General features: G+C 48.8%; 1 protein-coding gene across 1 annotated transcript in view; it reads left to right on the forward strand.

The window, feature by feature from the left end:
- The first annotated feature begins 8,022 nt into the window (after positions 1–8,022).
- The window catches only part of LOC149336293 (calcium-activated chloride channel regulator 4-like), an 81,739-nt gene continuing 71,939 nt past the window's right edge, over positions 8,023–17,822 (forward strand). Inside the window, exons 1-4 of the mRNA XM_089554108.1 lie at positions 8,023–8,101; positions 8,860–8,966; positions 10,509–10,682; positions 11,470–11,597. Of these exons, the coding sequence (XP_089410234.1) occupies positions 8,023–8,101; positions 8,860–8,966; positions 10,509–10,682; positions 11,470–11,597 (488 nt within the window). The remainder of the gene's footprint in view (positions 8,102–8,859; positions 8,967–10,508; positions 10,683–11,469; positions 11,598–17,822) is intronic.

The raw sequence follows: 17,822 nt of genomic DNA on the forward strand, positions 1-17,822 counted from the left end.
GGGCTAAAGAGCGATCAGAATAAGTGTAAAGGGAAACTAAAAGGCAGAACAAAAGGCAGAATGCACTCTCGTAGCGGCGTCGTGTGAAGGCAATGAAATGCACACCTCCTATTGCCTTCTATGTGTAATCACAAGGGCAATCTGCTGTGCCGTTTCCTAGAAGTGAGTGGGTGAAACGCGTTTAAATTTCCAATGGACGAATACAGCGTGATGATATCAACTGAAAGGAATCCCACGCAGTGTTTCTCAATTTCGGTATTTGAAGTTCGAGCTGTCCGGACCACGAACTTCAGACCATCGTGAGTCGAAACAAGTGCTATGTCATCTGAAGTTACTGAGGATGCTGGCAGATAGTAGGGGCATGTTCCAGTCAATGCACATAGTTAGTATCACGTGCTGACTTGTGGACAGAAATCCACCGTATTTGACAGGATTCAAGAGAGATGTGTAAATGCAGATAGCTTGCATGAAGTGTAGTACCGCGTCGGCGACGCTGCGCTTGTTAGTCGAACCTTGCTTTTGAAAATTTTGCAGTTGACGATGAAGACGCGCTTGTCCGTCCCTTTAGTTCATGTTGCCAGCAATGCATTTCAACGCATAGCAATGCACGCCTTCTAACGTCTTCATACAGTGTTGACATTTTTCGCCCCCTCATTTTGCTTTAAGTATTCGCAGTATTCATCTAGGCATCAGCTATACACGTGTCACGCTGCGTTTGTTGTCTTTATTTTTCGTCATTATCCTTGTTTCAAAACTGGCCATGCGGTAGTTGTTTTATATTCACGTAGAAACATAAATGTATTCACGACGTGCTCGGTGGGCCACCAACAGGAAAGCTGAGCAGTAAGAGCGAGCTATGTCATTTTTCTAAATGGAGTTGTGAGAAATGCTTGTGCTCAGTCCGAAGTAAAAAAAAAAGGAGAAGCCAGTCGGAGGGGCTTCGATTTGCTAAATCAGGGTGGAATAGCTTTCAATTTCGTAATCTATAGTCGTATTCTGATTCTTGCGACACTAATTACTCTTTGAATTAGGATAATGTAACTTTTGCTGCTCTGGCACCTGTTGTGCGACTCACTCGGTATTTTCATAGTACGAGTCTGGGCACGTTTACTGATGCGTAAACACCAGATGGGTTTTTTTCTCGAAAATACTGAGCAAAATGTGGGTGATATCCCGGCATCAATGACACGTTGCTGAAATCGCGATATCGCGCATGCCCAACGATCAATGTGCAACGAAAATTCAGGAATTATTCCACACTTCTGTGGTTCTAAAGCCTCGCATTGTCATTCCATTAAATAGAGAACGCACTATCGCTAGCATGGCATCTTAAGGTATCAGGAGACCCCCTTCTTCGCGCAGTTTTCGGAGCTCGTGACACCCCCCAGTTGAGACCACTTCTCCCACAAACCCAGCATTCATGAACAGAAACATTGCGGGACGACGCAAACAGGAATGCTTCTCGCGCGTGCGCCACGCACCCCGGCGACGCGGCCGTCGGCCGGAGTACCACAACTCCCAGAGTGCATCGCGGCGGCGGTGGCGTAGCGCAATTGCTGCTGAAATCGCTCTTTTATAAATGGAGCTAATTTAGCTTTTCTGGCGTATATATTATTTAAGGCAGACAGCTGGGCTAGTTGGTGTTTAGATTGAGAGGACATAGTAGTAGCGCTTAAAAACAAGGACCAGAGGGTAGAGAAGGACAGCACAGGCGCTAGACATCAACTGACTTTATTCTCGAGAACAACAACGAATTTATAGGCGACAATCAGAAGCATAAAAAAATCAACTTTAGAATCGCATGCGTGATGTCACTTCCCGATACAAGAACCTCAAATCTTTAGTGCACAGATAAACATTCGGTTTGCTCACGCAGGTTTGCCGTTCCGAGTGAATGAGAAAGGCTTCTCATTCACTCGGAACGGCAAACCTGCGTGAGCAAACCGAATGTTTATCTGTGCACTAAAGATTTGAGGTTCTTGTATCGGGAAGTGACATCACGCATGCGATTCTAAAGTTGATTTTTTTATGCTTCTGATTGTCGCCTATAAATTCGTTGTTGTTCTCGAGAATAAAGTCAGTTGATGTCTAGCGCCTGTGCTGTCCTTCTCTACCCTCTGGTCCTTGTTTTTAAGCGCTACTACTATGTCCTCTCAAGTATATATTATTATATTTATACAAGAAAAAATTAATTCTAGCGTGGGATTATTCACCGATGATTATTTCGTGCATAGAAAAGTGAAAAATAGCCAATTTTCAGTTCCTTTACAGCAAGACCTAGATACACTGAACCTGCGGCGTAAACAGTGGATTACGAAAGTAAACTTGCCGAAAACAGTGCTCATGTGTTATTGTGAGAGAAGCACGTACCTGATTCACTCTGCCTGCAATAAAAACTGGCGCTGATTGCAAACTGTTGCTTAGTGTAATGATTTTGACGTGCTTTTCAAAACTTTATTGGCATCGGGGGTTGATAATGTTTCTGGCGAAGATGGAAAATTTTTAGTTTTCTTCTTCGTAATACTGGTGTCCTTCCATATGATTCCAAGTATTTACTGCAGCAAAACTTTTTCTCCACTGGGAATTTCCTTGCACAGCACGTTATGCTCCTACAAGTGTTGAAAACTAAACTATAAACGATTAGGCGCGGCCGCCCCCTACGTTCCTGAAAATTAATGCAAGCGAACGCATGCTAGATAAAAAGAGGTATTTGAATGGCAGCCTCTTAGTGAGGACAAGGTCAATGTTCATAAATTTTTATGATATTTGTCTAATAGAATTCCTGTTCTAAACAGAAATAGTTTTTTCAGCCCCCCTTGATCATGGTTTGGTTTATAAACGTTTCAGGTCCCGAAATGACTCAGGCTATCAGGGACGCCGCAGTGAAAGAACCGTAATAATTTTCACTACGTGGGGTTCTTTATCGTGCACTAACAGCGCACAGTACACGGGTCTCTAGAATTTCGCCTGCATCGAAATTCGGCAGCGGTCGGGATAGAACCCCCGTCTTTCGGGCCAGCAACCGAGCGCCGTAATCACTGAGCCACCGACCATAATGTACGCGAGTGGAGCTAGAAATTAGAACGGATTTGTTGAACTTCTCTTTTTTTCGGATGCTGTTCAAGAATAGGATACTCTTTTTTTTTCATATTGCGTTAATGTTAATTAAAAGGTGGAGCTTACGTCGTCATTGGAATTGCTTTATTTCTTGCATCTTGTATGACCTCCCCCACTTTTTTGTAATCGTGCGTATGGCGCAAATAAATGAGTCATAAGCATACATAAGTTAGTCATATGTACGTGTATTATGACTAAATAAGTAAATTGTACTAAATAAGCCACGATTAGGAGTAAATAAGTCATAAATAAGTATTTTTATAACTGTACGAGTGTAATCAGAGCAATAAGGCTAATGTCTAACGGCTGCTCACCAGTGTTTAATAATAGTTATTACGCCCTTGTTCGACAACTGCGTTACTTACCTCGGGCCCTTCACTCAGTAATACTGGTCAAGGTAACAGGCGTTTCAGGCCAGGCAACTGATGTACAAATGAGGTAGATAGAAAAAATAGCAACAAAGGAAAGATAAGGAATATGTAGAAGTATGGCGCGTGCCACGCCCCTAGAAAGCGAAAGGCACTAGGAGCCTATCTGCTTAGCAACCACGGACAGTTTCACGTTTAATTTCTTCAGACGAGATGAGCGCAGATTGTGCAAACGGTGATGAAAATGCGCAGGTACTACTCCAATCCTCCTCCGAGTTCCTTCACAATGCAACGAATGGACGCATGTACTTCAAACATGTCACCATCGAGGTTCCGAAGACGTGGCCAAAAAGAAAGAGTGCCCGGACACTTTCGTCCAGCGCCTTCTACAGGAGCGACGTCCGTGTTGACATGCCCACGGAGCAGAACAGCGACGGGCCGTTCACAAAACAGTCGATGCAGTGCGGCCAGCCAGGAGAATTCATCCAGCTTACTCCAGGATTCCTGTCTTTACTTAACAACTCTACGGCCAGGAGCTCGCTTAATCCAGGTATATCAAGTAATTTCCTGCTCAATATTTTCGCTTTTAATTCCTTTACGACAACAGTCATTACTGGCAAGAAAGCCGAGTGGGAGCCTGTCTTTTCGCGCAGCAAGGAGAATTCGGGACTTGGGCCAGGGAGAAGGACGAGAAGCAACAAACTTTTGTCATATGACAAAGGGGTTAGGGGTAGAGGTTAGGGTTGATGTTTAGACAAGCGCGTGGGTTCTCTCGACTGCGCTGGGTGGCTTGAATTCATGCTTTTCGCGACCTCCAGAGCCCAACACACAATCCGGAGTTGTACCTCCGGCTGAGAGTTGAGCAGCGCAGTCTCCTGCTGACTTTGGTTTGGGAAATGGAGGCGATGAGGGGGTTGGCCCTCTGGGCACTCGAATAGGATGTGATGATGGTTTCCTTTAATGCGATGGCAGACAGGGAGAGGGGTGAAGAATAAAGGGTGAAAACGTCGCTGTTACGGTAGTAGAGAGAATCTGGAGAGAGTCTGAACGGGAAAAAGAAGGTAAGCGCACCGTGAGCGCTCAGGAGGCAACCCTTGAGCGCGACCACCCCTGAAGATCATTGTTACCTGCGCAGCATAGTCGCTGAGCTTCTTGATAGTTCCTTCGTTATGTTCGTCCCTTTGGAAAAGAGACCTAGGATCCTGATCTGATCAGCTTTGGGCATGGTTTTGCCCTCAACCTTAATTTCGAAATTTCAGTCGCGCTTGCAAAGCAGCGGTTTCGGATTTCATCTGAAGAGTTCAGATTTTTTGCGGGGAACACGCAAGGCCCCTTTCGACCGCGTAGGACACTAGTGTCCGCCGCCACCTGAAATCGTTGTTCTATGCAACCGTAACTGCCACTGTTCATCCATGTGCAAATGCCATCCGCGTATATGCTAAAATTTAGGCCTTTTATGTCCCTGAGGTAGGCGCGCAGGCCCGTGATCGCCACGCTAAAAAGAAAGGGGGAGAGCACCGAGCCCTGCGGCGTATACCTTACTTCCCAGGTGAACCGGGGGGATTACTAGGTCCTGAAAATTTAGTTTCAGCGTCGTCCTGTTTGAAAAGCAATCCTGGATGTGATTATACGCCCTCCCGCCGACTCCTATCTCTTGAAGCCTTGCAAGGATCACAGCATGCTTAACATTGTCAAAGGCTTTTGTTACATCTAAACCTAGAACTACCTTCGCAACTTTAGATCTGGAATTTATAATGACGTGTTGTAAAGGAAGCATCACGTCCTGCGTGCGCAAGCCCGGCCGGAACCCGACCATCTCGTGCGGCCATAGGTCGTTCTGTTGCATGAAGTGCGTCAGTCTGGCCGGAATCACGCGTTGCATGAGCTTTCCTGTGCACGAAGTTAGGGAAATCGGTCTGAGATTTTCCAGTTTGTGCGGGTTGGCTGGTTTAGGGACTAGCACCACGTTTGCAGTTTTTCATTGTGGAGGGATACTGCCGCTACTCCAGCCCTTCTGCATGCATTCGGCGAGCGCCGTTATAGACACATAGTCCAGATTATTAAATATTTTGCTTGTAGCCCCGTTAGGACCAGGGGCCGATGACGTCTTTAAACCAAAATTCCGTCCTTGGCCTCCGTCTCCTTGATGGGCGCATCGTGAGTCTCGATCAGGGCCCTCGTATCGCGGGAGGAGGAGGGCTGTGTCGCCGACGTAGGTGTCCACTAATTTTGCCACGAGCTCCGCGTCTACCCCTCGAACGCGATCTGGCCTTTGCCTAGACTAGTTCCCGATTGCGCTTTTGAACTATCGTGGCCCAGCTAGATGGCGCAGCTGGCTTCGAGTCTTTGAAAGTCTCGTGTTGCCTTCCAATTAATCACACCTACAGCATCAGTTTTGCTCGGAAAGCTTAATTGCGTAATTCTCAATTTGCTTATCATGCCTGGCTATTCTTGGCCTCCAATTTCAGTTCCATCTTTGTGTGCGGAGACGCTTTTTCATACTCCGTTAAGGTTTCTGCATGTGCAGGAGTTTGCTGTTGGCGGTCGCCGGGGCGTCATCCTCCTGTAGGGTCGTGGTTGCGGTTCTAACGTGGCGCATAAGGGCCTCCACCCATTCATCAATATTCTCAATCTCCCCCTCTACATCGAAAGTTTCCTTGATTTGCCTCAATATATCCCGTTCAGTTACGCTTGTTTCTCTCCGCGTCTTTGTACGCAGCGATCGCTCCCAAAGTTGAGCTCCGTGTTTCTCCAGCTGATCTCTTCCACGTTTTAGGTGCTCATTAGATCCAGTGTATTGTCAACGCTAACGCTGTTGCCCATTCTGGTTGGACAGCCCGGGTCTATTTGCCGGTTGAGGCTCAGTTCGTGAAAGACTTCCCGCAGGTGCCTTCCTTTCGGGTCATGCCTGTATTATCCCCACTCTTGGTGGGCTTCATTAAAACCTGATAGAATTAACAATGGATTGGTTCCTGCCGCCTTGATCGCTTTGGGAAAGAGGGCCCTAGCTAACCTTTGGCTGCTTAGGGCTACTGCAAATTGTTAAGGAGGAAAATAATGGGCTCCTCCTTCCTACCCGTGAAAATTTCGACGAGAACCGCCTGAACGTTACGAGAATTGATTTCGTGCGCGATCGCCGCCATTCCTTTTGACAAATGTAGTAACCCGGGATTCTTCCCCGCGGTCGCTAGCAAACGCTTCATACCCCGAAAATAACAACTACCTTGCCCGTTTCCTGCAGGGCTATGGAGAAAGGTTTCTGAATTTTCTGTTCGACGTACTGTTGGACGAGCGCTCGAATGTTTCCGCTCCCAGCTCGGGAATCCCCGCCCCGACCTCGGGTGTCCCGCCCTCTGACCATTGAGCGTCCTCTGCCAGCGCCTGCGGCTATTGCATCAGATTTTTGCTGCCGCTCGCCTTGCTGTTTCTGTTGATAGGCCATTTTCCGCTCCCACTGCCGTTTTTTGGTCAGATAGGTAGCCCTGTAGATTTCCCTGCATTCCTAGTCTCCGAGCGGGTGATTTTTGCCGCGCAGTTTACGCTTCGCTGCCCAAGTATGGCCCCACTCCGGGAGCTCCACTCCGCATCTTCGACACTTGACGTTGTCAGTGTAAGGGATCGTTAGTATACGTCACGACCGGCTTAGTGTACGCGGGGTCATCGGAACGCGGCTGGGGGCGCTCAAAGCGAAGCGTCTCCTATTTGGAACGCGGCGGCTCGCGAACGCGCCAAGAAGTACGGGTGTCCACCCCGCCCCGCGGTACCGATTCGCGCACGTGCTGGCACGAATGTCTATTTGTGTTTGTTTTTATTTTGTGGTGGAGACAGTGCTCTACCTTACGGAAGCTGGAGGGCTGGCTATGCCCTGGATGAACCAATGATGTTAAGACCGCAACATGATTGGAAGCTACGGAATGTGGGCCGGGCCTTTAGGGCTTTAAAACCGGGTCCCGGAGCCGGAAGCAGGGTTCTGCGCTAAGGTGAGATGCTACGCATCTTCGGCTACGCCGAGTAGGGGCCTCCCCTAGTATTAGCCAGTTCCACCTTTTTTGTTGTTTGTTCTGCGCTAAGGTGAGATGATATGCATCTTCAGCCATGCCGTGTAGGGGCCTCCCCTAGTGTTAGCCAGTTCCAACTTGTTGCAGTTTTGTATCTTTGTGCCGTTTAATTTGTCTCGAGTGCCTTTAACTTGTGTATGCATTGTAAATATATGTATATAAACCTTTAAGTTTCCCTTGATCCCTGCATCTCTACTCATCGAGAGACCGTCACTGACGGGGCACCCCTGGTGCGAAGAGCTTCAGTCATCAAGTTGAAACCAACCGTCTCTCGCGGGGCACCCCTGGTGCAAAGAGGAAGATAAAGAACCTGTGAAACTTTGCTGTCAGCATCCGGGCAGACATCATCGCGGCGGCCCAAGCGTACGCATGCGTTGCATACCTCGTATGCACCTTTCCCATGTAAGCGAGAGTTTAACACACTTTGGAACCTCCGAATTTTTGAACAGTATTAAGACCATGGTTGAATTCTCGCCAAGATGCCTGACTGCAAGCACGGGGTTGTTACCCTTGAGGGTGCGGAGTCGGTGCGGGTGTTCTTCCTTGGTGAAGCTAGGGGTATGTCGTGTAGCGCCCCCTTTCCGCAGACTAGCCACACTACCTCCGCTTAAGCGGTGTTGATGGACGGAGAGAGGCGGTACTGTCGTTCCACCCCTCCCCTCCGTTCTCTAGCGATCAGTTTCATCTTCGACGGCGACGTGGGCTCATCCCACAAATGGGCGCTCAAGGGGCTGCGCTCTAAGAAAAAAAATTGTACTGCACGGCAGGCGTAGCGTATAATATGAGGGTTCATAGGTGCTGATAGCCGCGTTTGTGTCTTGGGGAGCGTCAAACATCAGTCGCTGCTCTTTCCTAATCGTTCTTTCGCGCGCGACAACGCGTTGCGCTTTTTTGTGTGTGTGGATTCTTATGTATAACGACCCGCGTAACCAGAGCTGATCACTGAGCGTTCTAATCGCTAGCGCCCCGGGTACCCGTGCCGCTGGCGCGTGCTTATTTAGGTAATTACTGCCACTAGCCCTTCGTTCAAGGCCGCTTGCCTAGCTCATCAAGTGCCACCAGGACTGCGCGAGCGCCTCTGGGGCTGCAGGGCAGACTTTCCTTCACGCCGGGCGCTTACTTTTACAACCGAGAGATAATTACTACACTGCTGTCAAGCACCAGGGTTGGGTGCACTGAAAGTTTCACCAGTGCTCGTTTAGGTTGGGCTCCGCGTGCTCCTCTGTCCTGGCGCCAAGGTACGCCGGGGCGCCGACAACGGGAGCTAGCAGCATTTTATTCTTACAAGTGCGGTTAAGAAAGACACACATTCGCAGCGTACTTGTTCGTGCACGAGTGGGCCCACTACAGGTACGGCGTGTTCGACGAGTACGGCAGACGCAACGACAGCAGGCACCCCCTCACTTATTGCCACGATGGAAAGGTGAGACATGGTGAATACTGAATGGGGCAAACGAAGATGGGAGGGATTCACGGTTACAGACAGAAAGTTGTAATAAAACTGATTACAAGTAGATATTGAGAGCAGCTAGAAGAACAACTATACATAGAAGGAGACTCTCTCCTCAAGCAACGTTTGACATTGAAAGACAAATGTTCCGTGACCAACTCGGTAATTTAATTCTTGAAAGGGGGCTAAAATTGCGAGCACCTAACAGGCAGTAGATCTTGATTTTCCTCTGTCGCGTGAAGTAGGATATTTACAGAGGGCCGAGATCCCGAGCATATGGTCACGTTCTCTTTTGTGGAGGACCGAGCTAGTCTCTAAAGATTGGATATAGTTTTCCGCTGCTTGAGTAGCGCCGGAGACTCCGGCATTGTCACAAATCCGACCAGACATACTTGCTTTAAAGATGTTCGTGTTGAAAACGAACATAGAGAACTTGAGACTGTAAACCCTAAAGTTTTTGTGGCGAAGTCTTAGACCTTGTTTAATAAAGCTTCATGTAATACGGATTGATCTAGCTGACTTTATACGGTAGTTTTTGATGTGGGCGTGCCGTTCTGCTCGACAGTCACAATCGTCGCTCGATGCTTTGGACCGCGAGCCAGGGATAAATTTAAACGCCCTTAATAAAACGCAAAAACGGACAGAGTCTAGCGAGGTGTTTAGAGCTCCGCAGTGTTTACCCAGAAAATACAGGAACACTAGTTCTCCGCTTGAAGCACCGCCATCTAGCAGGGAATGAAGAGACATGGCGAGAGTTCCAAGAGCTTCAGTATGTCAGAGCTCGAGGCCGCCACGTATGTAGCGAGAATTTGTGCGCCGATAGCTCCCTAGAATGACATAGTTTGAGTGCTTATAGTTTCTTTTAGCAGCGGCGATGAAAGATAAGTTCATTTAGACAGTTTCCTTGCTTATTTCAATGAAGACGCGAGCCCTGGGGAAAAACCTTCTGACATGAAGCAGAGCATCGTCCTTTGAGAAAGGACGTCCCAATCTGCTCTCTGGATACAGCTATATTCTGTAGATGTGAAAAATAACATTTCTCATCCCTTCTAGCACCAGCAGCAGTATTGGTGGTGTGCAGGCTACTGCTGATGATAATGATGATGGTAGTGCAGCTGCCAAGCCCCTAGTGTGGTCGCTGAGAACGAGAACAGCCAGAAAAAACAGTCCACGGATGTTTTCTCTTTGTAAAGAACGAGTTCAGTCGTTTCAGGAAGCAAAATAGCTAAGTAAAGGTTATTATACGGCTTAGCCAGTGTACACGACCTGTCAGCTGTAACGGATGAATAGAAGAGAGATAAACACACCAAACAATCAAATCGGTTTACCTATTTCCCTGGCCAGGGATCCCTTCCAACCAAACCAGTAACTGCTGAGCTTTGCAAGAGTGATTGAGAGCTAATAATGAGAAGAAGAAAAAGAAATCAGAACGCAAGTGTTTTTATTTGCATTGCACTGTTGACGTATCAGATGCGCTCATCACTTGGTGAATGTGCGCGCGAATTCTTTTGTCAGGTACAGCTGAATGCTTGCTCAGCCCCTATCGTCTTCATTCCGAGAACGTCGGATGGAGACTTGTGCCCGATAGACAAGAAATGCAGCGTTCAGGGCAACTGCGAGGTCATCTTTCAGCAGGACATACATGACCCTGTCCAGTCGTCCATCATGTCCATGCCCTATGTCACCAATGTAAGAATTTTTCACTGACCCTGGTAGTGAAGTGTGGCATCACCCGCTCGCTTTGAAAGAGCTTATTTTACAAACCCTGGTTTAGTGTCTGAAGCAAATCAAGGAAGTTAGCGGTGGCTAAGAGGCCTGCACAGTGATCATGATGTCAAGATATTAAGATAGCACCAGGGTATAGGTGTGCCCTCTTGAATTCTGTCTTGCTAGAAAAGCAGTTTGCGCCACAAAAGCTGTATTTTAGGGAGTGCACCGAAATCTCGCCCGAATTCTTGTATTAGTGACTAAGCCGTTGGAATAAATATGCGTCATCGGTTATAAAATTTCCCTGCTTGCTAGAGGGAAGAGATATCACCAGAGGGAAGAATTCCCATTGGTTGTAAAGAAGAGATATCATAAATAGAAAAACGCTGCAGATGGGAAAAATAAAAGGATGCCCATGAAGTGACGTCACGAAAATGACGGCACTTCCGGCAAATGCACTAAAGCTATCGAGGCTAAACCTATCGGATTGCCAGCAAATAATGAAATAAGGCGTCCCTGTGAATTTTTTATTCTCTCTGTATCCCTCGGCGCAAGTTAGCAACAGGAGCACTCTCCTTCATAACCTGCCTGCTTTCCTGTGCCCCTTCCACTCTGCTTCAGAGATTATCACTTTCCGCTGAGATTCATATGCTGCGCTTCTGCTGCGTAAGATCTCGGAGACATAAAGTTTTTACCTCCTCCTCTTCTTCTTCTTTGAGACATTGTAACCCACGCTGCCGTGCATCAACGGACTCTTCCCCCGTTACAGATCAGCCAGTTCTGCGACAGCATGGACGGGCCCCGCCGCCACAACCCGTTCGCACCGAACAAGCAGAACTACCTCTGCAATCAGCGGTCCACTTGGGATGTAATCAGCAAACACGAGGATTTCAAGAAGTGAGTAGGGTGGTCCTAGCAGCTGCCGGTCACAAGTAATATCATTGGAGCTTGTCGAAGTACTTAACCGTATAATTACTGTAATAATTCTCGCACGGTGGAAGCGTGGCTTCGTTTTATTCTAACGAGGTGGCTGCATGGCGCGTGACAATTTCCTCGGTGGCAGACGAAGCCCGTCCTCGCGCCAGTCAGTGTGGCCGATGGTGGCAGCGCTTGAGAGGAGCCACATCGGCAACTTGGATCTTGCTGGAGCGCCGATCGTTTGCGGTAACTTTGGCAGCTACGTAGCTTACATCGCTCAAGCGACTCGCAACGACGTAAGGGCCGAATACCTAAAGAAAAACTTACGTCACAGCCCACGCTTACGCAATGGCATCCAGAGCCAAAGTAATCTCCTCGGGGGTTGTTGCCGCAAGGTGACGCTTGCATTAGCGGTCTTTCGGTCGGAGTTGACAACAGAAAGTGGGCAAGCGGGCTATTCGCCGAACTTCTTCAGCGCGACGTGATAGGTGGTAGGTGGAAATGTCTTCGTGAAAGGAGAAGGCAAAGAGTGTGTCCAGTAACGCGCGCGGCATCCTCATGTAGAGCAGCTAGAAAGGTGAATATTCGGTGACCTCATGCTTCGCGGTGTTGTACGCGTACGTCACGAATGGTATTAGGGCGTCCCCGTTCCGTTGATTGATGCCACTACAAGCACAGCATGTTAGTGAGGGTGCGGCTTGTGCACTCTGTAAAGCTGTTGGTCTGTGGGTGGTAGTGTGTGGAGTGGCGGTAGTTAGATCTGCACAGCCGTTGTAGCTCTTCCACGACGTCAGCACTTAACTACCGGCCACTCTCGCAGATAACAGCGGTAGCACCATGATGAAGGATAAGAGAGTGCTGCAGAAAAGTTGACAAATTACTTGATTTCGCTGACACGAGCGCCAGTTATCACGTATCTTGTCAGATAGTCGACACAGACTACAACCCAGCGGCGTCGGAAGTTTTCACGTATCTTGTCAGATAGTCGACACAGACTACAACCCAGCGGCGTCCTTCCGAAGACTTGGGAAAGGGGCCAAGCAGGTCGACACCAACTTTTTCAAAAGGCGCCGATGGTGGCTTGACCGGGTGTAGAAGGTCCACAGGAGGGGATCTGTTTGGCTTTAGACGTTGACATTCGGGACAGCTTGCGACTGTCTTATTCATGCTGGTAAATAGAAGCGTTCAAGAATGCTCTAAGTGGGCGGTAAACCCAATGTTGACCGGACGTGAAGTTGTCGCGCATGGCGTGCAGCATTTCACTGCGAAAATTTCCTGGGCAACCAAAAGCATGCAGGCACCACAGAGCAAATAGTTCTTGCACAGAATGCCGTCCTCTAGGGTGAACAGCGTAGACTGTGATCTGGTGTGGGCCGGAGCAAGAAATCTTGCAACGTGAGGTCGTTATGTTGCTCTCACCGAACTTTTTTTAACTGTCAAAGCCCGTGTCACACTGCGGAAACACAACAACGACATCAACTAAACGCGTTCGCAAGCGAGCCGTCAACAAGTCGCCTAACCAACTTGTCCCACAACTTCTTGTCACACTGCACGAACGGCACAGAAGCGAGACAGATTGCTGCGGTGTTTCCTCGGTATGACAGCTTTCAGGAACCGGAACAATAAACAAACAGCGTTCGTGGACACGGTAGGCCATGTTCGTTGGCCGGGCGAATTTCCTAGAGACACCCCGCCAACCAAAGCAAGCATTTTGCGTTGATTCACCGCTTTGGTGTCTTTCGTTTTTGGAAACGTAGTTTTCAACGTACAGAAAAGAGCGTCTCCTTTCGTCGCAATGCTGTCTGCTGCGGTACGGCGTCTTGCAGGCAGGCGCATATGGACGGGAAGGCTGCCGTGGCCACCGTCGGTTGGCGGATCAGGCTGCCATGGAGAAGCACGTTTCCTACGAACCCCTTCGCATTTTTGTGAGCAAGCGTACACTTCTGACGAACGCGGCTCTGTAGGGAGCTAAAAGGAATGCCTTGTACCTTGCGTATGGACTGCCTCGGCCGCGAGCTCCAGCAGTTTCTTGACGGGTTTGCGCGCGAGAACCGCCTGAGCAGGAGCTGGCATACGAGTGTGCCAATTGCTCGCTTGAACGTGACGCCGTCGTATTCGTGCCACCAGTAAAGTGACCTGATCGCGATGATTGAAGAGAGGAGCTTTCCATGGGATATAACAGGCCTAAAATATGAATGGCGTGGTCTGAAGGAATGTGTGTTTCAAGAAATCGCTAGGTCGTACCGTATTTCACAGGTGAGCGCGAGTTACCGGCCCTGCTATTTTGGAACTTGAGATGAACAAGAAAGCAGTGCCGCATTTATTTCCTTAGGACAGCAAAAAGAATAACTCTGCTGGGTTCCCATTTCATTGCTAGAATGATGCGTATAATTTTACATTTTTTTAGTACCCTGACAACGTGGTACAAACTACATGAATCTGCCGAGATGGGGGCGTGATTTGTAGTGACCGGCGGGTTTGATAATGCTTTGTGGGACCGCAGCGCAAAATACGAAATGCCTAGAGGTAGACACAGGGCACAGAATGTAGACGCATGTAGCCCGTGTTTGATTATCCCGCATCAAATTTTCGAAAACGCCTTTTTCAGGCGCTCTTCGCAGCCCGTCGATCATCCAGCGTGGTTTCTCTGCGGTGGCGGCTCGTCGTCCGAGTCCGCATCGACGGTGCAGTATAGCAGTAAGGCTGAACCTCAGCCGCCGCGCACGGTCTTAGTTTGTCCGATATTCTGCAAAACCACCAGTAGCTACGCAGCGCAAATCGTCTCTTGTTTCCTCACCTGTGCATACGCACGGAGGAGAGCGCGCGAGCAAGAGCAGAGAAGCGCCGGGGAACGCGATTGAAGTGGTTTTTCTGGTGTGACAGAGAGTTTCTGAACAAGTTCCACACATGTGGCCAACACAGACTGGTGGGAGACCGCGACACGTTTCCCTTCTGTTCGAGTTGACGCGATGTGACAGGATCGCCAACCAGACGAAACCACTGTTTTCGCAGTGCGGCCTTAACACACGACTGCGCAAGCAGTAACGTGTTCGTCACCACTGTGAATCTGGACGAGCACCGCCACAAGGCCGACACCACTGGCATCACTGTGGATCTCTGTAGCTGCGGTGGGATCAAAGTGGGGAAAAGGTTTTCTGAATCCACAGCAAATTTCAGCTGGTTAGAACCGCATTCGACTCTCCACACAAAATGGCAGTCCTTACGCTGTAGAGAAGTGAGAGGGTGTGCAAGGTGCGCGGAATCGGTAATAAAGCGGCGCAAATATTAACACAGGCCAAGGAAATTCCGAAGGGCTTTCAGGGCTCGTGGTTCTTCAAAATTCCGAACGTCACCAAGAGTCCGTCGATGGGGCCAGATTTCCTCCACATCCACGAGGAATCTAAGGACGAAAGTTTGCCGCTCTCCGAAATAGCACTTCTTAGAAATAAGGAGGAATGCAGCCTTGCTGATGCAGTGGAGAACCATACCGAGGCTTTCAATGTGCTCTTTAAAGGTCTTGCTAAAGATGATGACGTCCTGAAAATAGCACATGCGTATATAATATTTTAATCCTCGTGGGACCGTATTCATTAAAAGCTCGAATGTGGCATTCACATCGCCCAAGCGGAATGGCATGAAGAAGCCGTCGGGAGTCACGAAGGTGGTTTTCTCTCTGTGAAGGATGTACTGGTAATATCCAGTACCCAGATCGGATTTCAAAGGGTGATCAGTATGACGACGAGTAAAGGCGGTCCACAGCGTCATCAATGCGCGGTAATTGATACACGTTTTTCTTTGTCATCGCATTTAAGGGACGATAATGGACGCAGCGAGCTATAAAAAGAAAAATGATGGGTGTAATGCTAACAGACCGGATGCGGGCAGAGTGGGCGAGGGAACAAACACGGGATAGAGACATCCTAGTCGGAATCAAGAGGAAGAAATGGGCTTGGGCAGGGCATGTGATGCGAATGCAATATAACCGATGGTCCTTAAGAGTAACGCATTGGACTCCAAGAGAAAGCAAGCGCAGCAGGACACAGCAGAATGTTAGGTGGATGGATGAGCTGAAGAAGTTCGAAGAGACACTGTGGCCGCAGCTGGCAAAGGACACCGTGAATTCGAGAGACATGGGAAAGTTCTTTGCCTTGCAGTGGGCGTAGTCAGGTTGATGATGATGGTGATGAATCGATGCAAAATCACCGTGAGATGTCTTTCTTCCTCACTAGTATTATGGGCGCGGCCCACGAATTGGAAGACGGCGGAATGACTCCATCCCGCAGCATCTCTTGGACCTAACAGTTAATGATTTTGCCCTCAGCCGCAGATACCCGATACGGTTTCTGAAGAATGGGATATTTATTCCTCGTGTTAATTTTGCGGTCCATAGGAGATGCTGGCAAAGATGAAAGAGTCACGCTGTGGCTAATGTCGAACACGTGGCAATGAAGCACGATTATGTCGTGCAGTGCACATCGCTCGGGAGAAGGGAGCGATTTTTTTTTGCTGTCTCTCGCAGCTGAGAATAATAGTCCGATGTTTCGGATGCTGGTCGGCGAGAATCGGAAACGGCCGAGACAGTGTCGGTAACATAGTCGTGAGATCTCGCTAGTTTAAATCGAGACGAAAGGTGCACTGGTTGTGTGGTTCGGTTCACGACCCACAAAACCGTGCAACAGTCCGCTGCGCCCTGACCGCATGTCGTGGTGTTCGTCTCTCCTCTGTTGTGTCCTCGTCTTTTGCTGCGCTACAGTGTATGGGCACAAATATGTTCTTTTTACACTGTATATATCTCCGGTTAAATTAGGGTGTTCCAAAACCCCATTCGAATGGTGGAAGATTTAACCGGGACGAAAGCTGCTGGATGGGCTGGAAGGGCCCCGTCTTGTGTGAGAAAAACACGTTCTCGTGACTCCAGGGAGGATATTCGACTTGCGCTGACCGGATGTGTCATCGCATATAAATTTCGGCAGCTGCATTGTATAGTGTGGCGCCACACTGGCCAAAAAAGTCAATGCCAAAGATTACATCATCCGTTGCCGGTCTAAAACAATGCATTTTGTCTAGAAACTTTCACCACCTACTACTATACACGCAGAGCAAATGCTGACATGGACTAAAGGGCGCGCAGATAGACGGCGAGGTCAATACGGGATATATGTTCGAGGCGGCCGCAGCTCTAACAGACGGGCGCGTCTCTATTATCGTAGGAGCAGACAGGAGTCCGTTTCGACCGAGAACACAATACAGGTGCGCATCGAGGTGTTCGAGAAGGCATGGTCTCGGGTAGGTCACCTGGTAGGAGCTGACTAGGTTGATGTCGTGTTTGGAAGAGAGAGCCCTATCTCCTGAACTGTAACTGTTGCGCGGCTCCTCGTAGGCGCGCCGATGCCAGGGAGTGGGCAGCTCTATATGTAGCCCGAGAAGGGAGCACTCGTGGCAGGCTTGATCTCGTTGCACCTAGCAGTTGAGAGGTCAACTCCTCACGCATATCCGCCGAACCACTGTGGCGATATCTTCATATCTACGAAGGTCGACGCTGGCGACACTAAGACATTCCATAGCCGACGAAATTAGTTTGAAATCAGCACCGACTGTAGTACCACAAATGCAAAGAAATGTTTCATTAACTCTGCCGTAGAGCCAGATTTATTTGGTGATGAAGAAGCTTTAGACGTCTTCGGCAGTTCTTTTTAAAATATTGTACGCCTGGTCTTCATGGAAATTGGTGAAGATCACGATGTGCAATGCACAGCGCGAGTGTGCGTTGCAATTTAACATCAGGCGTGATCGGCTGCGGCGATAATATAGTGCTCCCGTGCAGTGGACGGTGAAGCTTATCTGTTCGGGCCGCCTCGGGTTTGAAACACGGCCTCGGGACAAGTCATTCTATTTTCGCATAGGCTGCCGCTATGATAGGTTTTTGCATGGCCACCTTCAGGGTCGAGCTTCACACTAACCGGGTGAGCCGGCTAGCCCTCTTGAAATGGTGCATTCGCCCAAAATGTGGTGGTTTAGGAATGTCTTCTGCTTTCTCTCTTGAGAAGATGGAAAAGGTCCTTGACTCCTAGGTAGGCACGTTCATTGAATTAACATGCGGAAGCAATATAAAAAGTTCCTAGAGACCGCTAAGCTGTTTGGCTATGTAGCGTGAGAGCTTTCGTCATGACCTCATGACGCAAATAACTTTGAACAGAGAATAAT

Source organism: Amblyomma mixtum, chromosome 7 (assembly GCF_055824585.1).
Source record: "Amblyomma mixtum isolate Tamu chromosome 7, ASM5582458v1, whole genome shotgun sequence".
Taxonomy (NCBI): domain Eukaryota; kingdom Metazoa; phylum Arthropoda; class Arachnida; order Ixodida; family Ixodidae; genus Amblyomma; species Amblyomma mixtum.